This window comes from Cariama cristata, unplaced genomic scaffold, assembly GCF_000690535.1.
Source record: "Cariama cristata isolate BGI_N322 unplaced genomic scaffold, ASM69053v1 scaffold40459, whole genome shotgun sequence".
Classification (NCBI taxonomy): Eukaryota; Metazoa; Chordata; class Aves; order Cariamiformes; family Cariamidae; genus Cariama; species Cariama cristata.
Window position 1 is genome coordinate 263 of NW_009634834.1, and position 8,177 is coordinate 8,439.

An 8,177-nucleotide genomic window follows, 5' to 3' on the forward strand; every position below is an offset into this window, starting at 1 on the left:
CCCGCCCCGGTAAAGGCTGCAGGATCAAACCCCTTTGGAGATCGTTATGGTAATTATGGAATTACTCTGTAATTATAGCCATCCCGATGAGCATGCTAGATACAGTTGACAGCGGTTGTAGTTAGGCAGGTAGCGATTGCACTGCAAAAATCATTAAGCTTTCGTGTGCTGAAAAATAGGAGGAAAGCAGCGTGGTTTACTTCTTGAAGGACAAAACGTGTTAGAGATCGACATACTTGAAGACAGGAGAAAAAAAAAACAGAGTTATCTGTTTTCCCTTTATGTAGCCTTAATGATCTGGCCCAGTTTATTCCTGCTTCTAAGAAAAATCGCTTCCAGGTGAAACCCTTTTATCTTCAGTTTTGCTCTGCAGCAGAGTTATCGGTGGTTGGGGTGAGCAGAGTGATTTATTTATGTTGGAAATGTGGTCGGGCTCTCTGTAACAGTCACATTGTTGGTACTTTCATGAATGAGTAAGTGACAGGATTACAAAGCAGCACACTTCTTTTTTTTTTTAATATGCCCAGATTTCATTATTGAACCTCGTGGAAACTGTGTAGAGACATGTTTTCCATGGGTGTACCCTGACATATTTCAGTAAATCGTGATTTCTGGTGAGGATAACGTGTTCTAGCAATATGATTCGAGCTGAACCACTTATCAGATGAGTGGGAAGACCAAGCTATTCTTACTGCAGCCTTATTGCAAGCTGCTGCCTGGGATGGAGACAAATGCATGTTGACTGTATTTATTTTTCTTTATTATTTTAATCTGCAGAAACTCTCATACAAACCGCACCTAAAATATTTTACAATATAAAAGCCGTTTTAAGTTCAGTTCTGTGTAACAACTGAATTCATTGTCTGGAGGTGCTGCCTGCTGGGATAACTCTTTGAATGGCATGGGAAAACTGGGGGGATGTTTTTTCGGGGGGTGAAGGGATCCCACGGTCATTTGGCCAAGGGACTGCAGGCCCTGTGGCTTTGTCACATCCGAAATGGCACGGCATCAAATGCAAAGTTATTCTTTAAATCCGCTCGGGAACTCAACCTGCTGCTGACTTAATAGGTGTAAGTGGTTGTGAGCGGAGCGGCAGGGCAAGAACAGAATCACGCTGCTCTCCTGTTCGGTTTCTGGGTGGAGAACAAAGTGTTGGTCATGGACCATAAAGCTTTTACTGATTTAGTGCTTGAGAGGCTGCTGCGGTCTGCCAACCGCTGCGTGCGTCTCTCCTTCAGCACACGAGCAGAGTTTCATTAAAGCAGAAGATACGAGCAGCCCTCACCTTTGGCACCTGCTTCCAGATCACTTCCACCTCCTGGGTGTGAATAACATAGCCTCAGTTTTGGTGGGGGGTGGGCATCCCCCTCTTCTGCGACAGTTCTGGGGGTATACAGACCCAGGATGAATCAAGGGGATTTCTAAGGAAGAAGTATTGTAGGTTGCCATTGGTACCTTTAGACAGTCACTTTCTTCTGTGTGTGTGTGTGATTATTGCTTTAATTTGCTGGAAAGGCCTCTGGAGTCAAGCTTAGGTATTTTTGGACGGTATCATAAATCAAAATAAACGTAGTCAAAACTGAAGAAAAACAATATAAGACAGAGGAATTGAGACTTAATGTTATCCTTAATAGGTTGGGCTTTTTTCCAAAATAAGTCAATAACTGCTAAACTTCAGTGGAAGGTCAGGTTTTAAAATGTGGTCTTGTGGCCAAAATCTAATTGGGCGAAATTAATGAAAACAGCATGTGACCAGTGAGATTTCAACTTTTATGTAAGTTGAAAGAAAAAAGAAAAGTACTCCAATTTATTGCGGCTTGCTTTTCTTTCTCAGGATTTTATCAGCCTTAGAAGAATATCAACTTCTATAACAATTCCAAAATTGATTTTTTGTTCTTTGTATGAGTCTTTTTTTCTTGTTTAAGCAGAGGCAGCGACGCTTTGGCTTTTGTGTACTTGGACAGAAAACTTTCAAAGTACTTCCTTCACAAGAAGGGTTGTGCACCATGGGAGCATTGGAGAGGTGGTGGGACCTCCATCGTCGGAGGTTTTCAGGACATGGCCAGATCATGCCGTGGCTCCCCTGAGCCCACGTTGGCAGCGGTCCCGCTCTGAGCAGGAGGGTGGGCTGGAGACCCCCCACCATCTGCTTCTTTGTTACAGTGAAAGGGAAGCAGCTTGATGAAGAGGACTTGGAGGTACTGGGCTAGCGGCAAGGATCCAGCAGCTCAGGACATTAAATATCTAGCTAAAGCAATTCAGTATTTATTGAATAAATAAAAAAAGGCCTATCTACACTTATGGTTTTGATTTTTCTGTTGGAGTTATTGAGTATTTGTCACTGATTTAATGAGACATATGGTGAGGCTGTAACTGTCTTACCACAGTTGTTGATTGCAGCCTACCTCTGGCTAGGATGTAGTAGCGTTGGCTTGAAGTCTTAAGTGTTGAGCATCAGCACTTGAAAGAAAAAGCATCTTGTGCAGTTGTCTGCGCCCTCCCCTCCAGAGGCTTGCCTCTGAAGGAGGGAGCTGCGCACATTATAAAAACAACAACATAAGCCACCCAGCTCTCTGCTTGTCCTCAGGGACTGTAAGCTGTGATAGCGTTGGATAACCTTGAACTACAAGCTGGATCCCCTGGCCCAAAGTGAACTCTGCTTATCCCTGCACATTGCTTTATCTTTGCCATTTGCTTAGATGGAAGAGTTTCAAGCGTAAGGGTTTGGTCAAATGTGCCTGCTTCTGAGATGCCTAAGGTACCCTCGCATAGAAGGCAGCTTTTGTAGGCAGGGGACTAATTATATCTACCAAAAGGATCTCAGAACTGATGCGTGTAAGCTGCACAGTGCTAGACTCCTCCATTTAACCTTGCCCTGTAGGACCATCTTCCCTCTCTTTTGTCCATGCCCTCCTCTCGTGCTTTTTCAGTTGCACTCCAGCCATTAATGGATGTACGGTACATGGCATTTCACTTGGACATTTGCAGTGAAAGGACTAGCTGGTTTAGGTGGATAGCCTTAACTGGTAATACAGCACTGAACGCCTCGCTGTCCTTTATGCCTTTTTCTTTACGACACCCAAATTATTTTTGGTCCCTGTTTTATTGGCAGGGGTGTGAATCACAGATTCGAAAGGGTATGAAGGCGCGACCCCTTACTGTAATGCCGAACGGTGGGATTTGAGCACCTAAACACGCTGTGGCAGATGCATGTTTCAGAAGGCAGACGTTTGTAACACATTTGGAAACTGAGGTTTTGCCTCCTGAGTCACGAGCTGACCACTGAACCATCCTTAGCTCCTCCTTTGCAAGGTCAAGTTTAAACCTGGCTTTAGTAGGATGACATCCCTTTTTCTTCATTTATTCCATGCTCTTTTCACGGGTCTAGTGTTATGTCTGATTAGCAATTACTGCTCTGACGTGGCAGAATTGGCACCTCGGTTCCAGCTGCCTTCAAACCCCAGGGAAACAGCTGTGTTGCTGGCTAATGGTGTATGTCTTACAGCATCACGTGCTATTTCTCCAGTTTAAGTTTCAGATCAGACTTCAGGTACCACTAATGATTCGGGATAGAAGAAAGGTACAAAGTTAGAAGGTGGCTTTACAGTTAAATACAATAACCACCCAGAAATGACATAAAACACTGAGCTTATTTCAGTTGCAAGGCTGAAGTTAGGAGATAACAGGCCTTTTCAGCACTTCTGGGTTTTGTACATTTTGCAGTTTTTAATTAAAAGGCCATATTCTGCATATTCTTATTCCTTATATGGGCTGGATATGTAGAATGAGATAATTGAAGGTTTCAAAAGCAATTACAAACTGTCATATCCTAATTTTTAAGTACTTGACTTTGCAACCTCAATGATATCTCTCTGTCCAATTAAAAATCCCGTATAAATGTATTTTACCACAGGATGAATCTAGAATAACTTTTTGTCTTCAGTTAACTTCAGATTATCACCAGGGCAAATGAGATTGCTTTTTTTCCTCTTTTTTAACTATGGAGAAAATTCAGTGCTCCACTCTATCTGTTTCTGGATGAAAAATATGAATGTTACAAAAGCAATCAATGAATCTTGGTCTAAATAAGGGTGTTTCAGGTCTCAAATGCAAATGCTGCCTGTCTCCTGTCTGCATTGCATCCTGCAACGTTTTCACTGAAAAGTCGTTTGCAAAATCCTGAGAGAAGAAATGGAAATCTTTATTTTAATCTTTGATTTGTAATTGCTGGAATATGGACCCCGTTCTGTGGTTCCACTTGGTACCAGTGAGGTGCTATCCATCTGAATTGCTCTAATACCATTTTTTTTCCAACATATTTGCAATATTTAACCTGTCTTACCCTCATTCTGCATTTCTGCGTCTCCTCCCTTTCCCTCCCTTTTCCTTTCCCCCACAGCTCTCAGGTTTGTGGGTTGTAAATAAGGAATGCAATGTCAAAAATTCCTGGGTGAAAGTTACATCTGGGATGCATTTGGCCCGTAGATTGCATGTAAGCCTTTTGGCACGGCAGTCTTATTCTTTTACTGAAAGCAGAGGCTAGAACTCAGCCTGCACAGCCCCGGGGGACCGCAGAGAGGTTGTGTCATGCTGGCTAATCCTGATGATGAGAATGGATTGAATGGAGAGAGGAAGTGGATGCCCTTTTCTTTTCCTGCTTAGTATTTACCATGTCAATTAGTTTTAAATAATAAAAAAAAAACCCCACACAACAAAAAACCCACAGCCAAAAAACCCAGTGGAATAGAGGAGCTGTACGTCATTTTGATACAAAAGCATCCTGGTACATGATGGGAGATATTTCTACATTCTGCCATGCCTTGGGGCAGTATAACACACGTAACATATTGTTATCTATGTACCTTGAAAAAATTCTGCTCTACTTTCAACTGAGTAATCAAAAGAGGATTTTTTTTTTTCTTTTTCAAAGCGCAATGTTCAAAAGGAAACCACTTATCTATTTGAGAATTCAGTACACTTTTGGAAACAAAAGACAATGAAATCAGCACTGATTTTAATAATGTAAACTTTCTTCTCTAATGAGTAATAAGCAGTTCCGTCTTTCACGGCCTTTTGAAATTGCTTTTAGTAAGGGACTGGATTGGTTTAATCCTTTTCAGTATGTAAAGCCCCAGATATTTCAATCCCTTAGGGGCTCAGTATTTTCTAGCTCCATTTGAAAAGGCAGAGGAAAACAGCTTTCAGAAATTGACGGAATCTGTGACTGATATAATTTAATTTTTTTTTTTTTTTATCTGGAAAGTGACCCAAAAGTGTCAGTTAAGAAAAAGATCTCTGGCATCCCACCCTGTGGATTAGTAGCAAACAGGCATATCATCTAGCTACAGTAGCTCTTTGTACTCTGACCTAGTTGTTTCTGTTCTGGCTTGTTCCTTCTTGAAAGGTTATTTGGAAGAGATGCAGAATTTGCTCCATGAACAGCTAAAGCAGTATCACCTGCCACGTGAAGTGCTTCCCTTTGAAACGGACCTTAGCACAATAGGATTGCCAGCACCTAAGGGTCTCTGCTCTGCTGCGGGGTCAGAATGGATACTCTAAAAACCTGTAAGATGGTTTATTCTGGAGGATGCTTTTCCCAAGGAAGGGGTCAGAGAGCCTTGTCAGGCTGGTATTTGTGGGGTGTACTAGTAGATTTGGCTTGATCATATTATATTTACGTGGTTAGCAATTAATTGTCGCTGTTGTCCTATATACACCGCCACTGATCTTGTGTGCGTGCATAACTATTAACTTAGCTGTGTTTTCTTTTTCCTTAGATATTTCCAGAAAGTGCCTCGAGGAAGCTTCCTTATGTAGAAAAACCCTACGAGAAACACAGTGCGCTTTCTGGCAACTTGTGAGACAAAGCTGTCAAAATGGCAGAAAATAAGGACGGTAATATTAAAAACGCAGATGTGAGACCCAAAAGCAGCCGGAGCAGAAGCGCAGACAGAAAGGATGGTTACGTCTGGAGTGGAAAGAAGCTCTCCTGGTCAAAAAAGAGCGAGCATTGTTCTGATGCTGAAACAGCAAGTGCTGCGGGAAGATCAGGGACTAATTTAAGAGGCCAGGAGAGGAAGTATAGCTGCTCGTCTATCGAGCTGGATCTAGACCGTTCGTGTGGTCACAGGTTTTTAGGCCGGTCTCTCAAACAGAAGCTGCAAGATGCTGTGGGTCAGTGCTTTCCCATAAAGAACTGTAGCAGTCGGCACACCTCAGGACTGCCATCAAAAAGAAAAATTCATATCAGTGAGTTAATGCTAGATAAGTGTCCTTTCCCTCCACGCTCGGAGCTAGCTTTTCGGTGGCACTTGATCAAAAGGCATACAGCGCCTATAAGTCCAAAAGCGGAAGACTGGATAATTGCTGATTTATCCCAGCATGAGGAAAGGGAGGATGAGCTGCAAGACGATGAGATTGCTAATGGGGGAACGGACTCTCCCTCCCAGTCCTGCGACTTTACCGACAGCAGTTCCTCTAGGGGTGATTCGAGGTCTGAGTTGGTTACAGGTAAGGTGGTAAGGAGCAGTAAAGATGAGAGCGATATGGACTCTGACGACGAAGTTATAACACTGTGCACAAGTTCTAGAAAAAGAAACAAGCCCAAATGGGAGACAGATGATGAGCTACTACGGATGGAAACGCCTCCAAAATACCATACGCAGATTGATTATGTCCACTGCCTAGTGCCAGACCTCCTCCAGATCAATAACAATCCCTGCTACTGGGGAGTCATGGATAAATATGCAGCTGAGGCGCTGCTAGAAGGAAAGCCAGAGGGAACGTTTTTGTTACGAGATTCTGCCCAAGAAGACTATTTGTTTTCTGTGAGCTTCAGGCGCTACAGTCGTTCCCTCCACGCGCGGATAGAGCAGTGGAACCACAACTTCAGCTTTGATGCCCACGATCCTTGTGTCTTCCATTCTCCTGACATCACAGGACTCCTAGAGCACTACAAAGATCCAAGTTCCTGTATGTTCTTTGAACCGCTTTTATCCACTCCGCTAAACAGGACTTTCCCTTTTTCTCTCCAGCATATATGTAGAACGGTTATTTGCAACTGTACAACTTACGATGGTATTGACGCCCTTCCCATTCCTCCATCGGTGAAGCTGTATCTGAAGGAATATCATTATAAGTCAAAAGTTCGAGTACTCAGGATTGATGTACCCGAGCAGCAAAGCTAGAAAATATTTTTATGAAAGAATCAAATGGTCTCAAAACAGACAAATAGTATGTTTGGTCTTTCTTTCTTCTAGGGTTTGGGGGTTTTTTTAATAGCAATTTGATCTTTTTTTTCTTTTTCTGCAGATTATTTACCACCCAAACTAGCTTTTTTATCCAAATGGTACTTTGAGTCTTCCCAGCTCTCTTTTTTTAGAAATTGTATTCATTGTGGGCTTTTGGTACTGTTCCCAGATTAGAGTTTTATGGAATTTCAGGTAGGCTTTCTGGTATTTCTATAGATGGATAGTCTTTAGATCTAAAAAACACTAAAAATCAGTTTTGAACTTGATCAGTCTTTTATATTGTAATTTACATATGTTACTGACATGTTTGAAATAATGCACTGTTAACTAAAGATTGACTCATCTGTATTTTCTGCATTTCTTTTAAAATGAGTGCTCTAGCCTCTGTGTGCGTGTATGTATGTCCATCCGTATCTAATACAGTAAATTCATCAGTCTATTTCTAACATTACTATTCCTAGCAAAATGAAGTTTGAAAGAGGATATGATCTTTCTATAAATACATCAGGGGACGAAACACCAGGGAGAGGAAAAACAATTCAAGTTAAGGACAACACTCAGCACAGGAACAAACATGTATAAACTGATCGTGAAAAGATTTTGGTTGGGAAAGAGGAAGGCTCGTAATCGTCAGAGCAGCAGGGTTCTGGAACAGCTTTTCATTTTGTTTAATAGCAGTAAAAAGCAAACTACTCATAAACTGGGATTTGATCCGTGCCTGGAAGGGATAATGATATAGTTACTTACGATAGATGGGGTTTGGACTTGGTAACTCTGTTGCCGTGTAACTATTTCATCATGTGAAATACCCAGTTTTCACTCTGGGAGCTGCTGCTTCTTAAATCATAAATGATAAAGTATGGGGTGGGAGGGTGAGAAGGAAGACATTTCCTTCAAAACCTGCATATTAAACTCTTTGATCTTGCA

At 42.0% G+C, this 8,177-nt stretch overlaps 1 protein-coding gene across 1 annotated transcript; it reads left to right on the top strand.

Annotated features, from left to right (window-relative positions):
• Positions 1–5,781: 5,781 nt before the first annotated feature.
• Positions 5,782–7,632, top strand: SOCS4 (suppressor of cytokine signaling 4). The gene has a single exon (XM_009707274.1). The coding sequence runs from the start codon at positions 5,877–5,879 to the stop codon at positions 7,185–7,187; it is 1,311 nt and encodes a 436-aa protein (XP_009705576.1). The 5' UTR covers positions 5,782–5,876; the 3' UTR covers positions 7,188–7,632.
• Positions 7,633–8,177: the final 545 nt, after the last annotated feature.

What these genes read in the sequence shown, in the direction of transcription:
- SOCS4 (XM_009707274.1), top strand. Translation starts at nt 5,877, where the DNA reads ATGGCAGAAAATAAGGACGGTAATATTAAAAACGCAGATGTGAGACCC.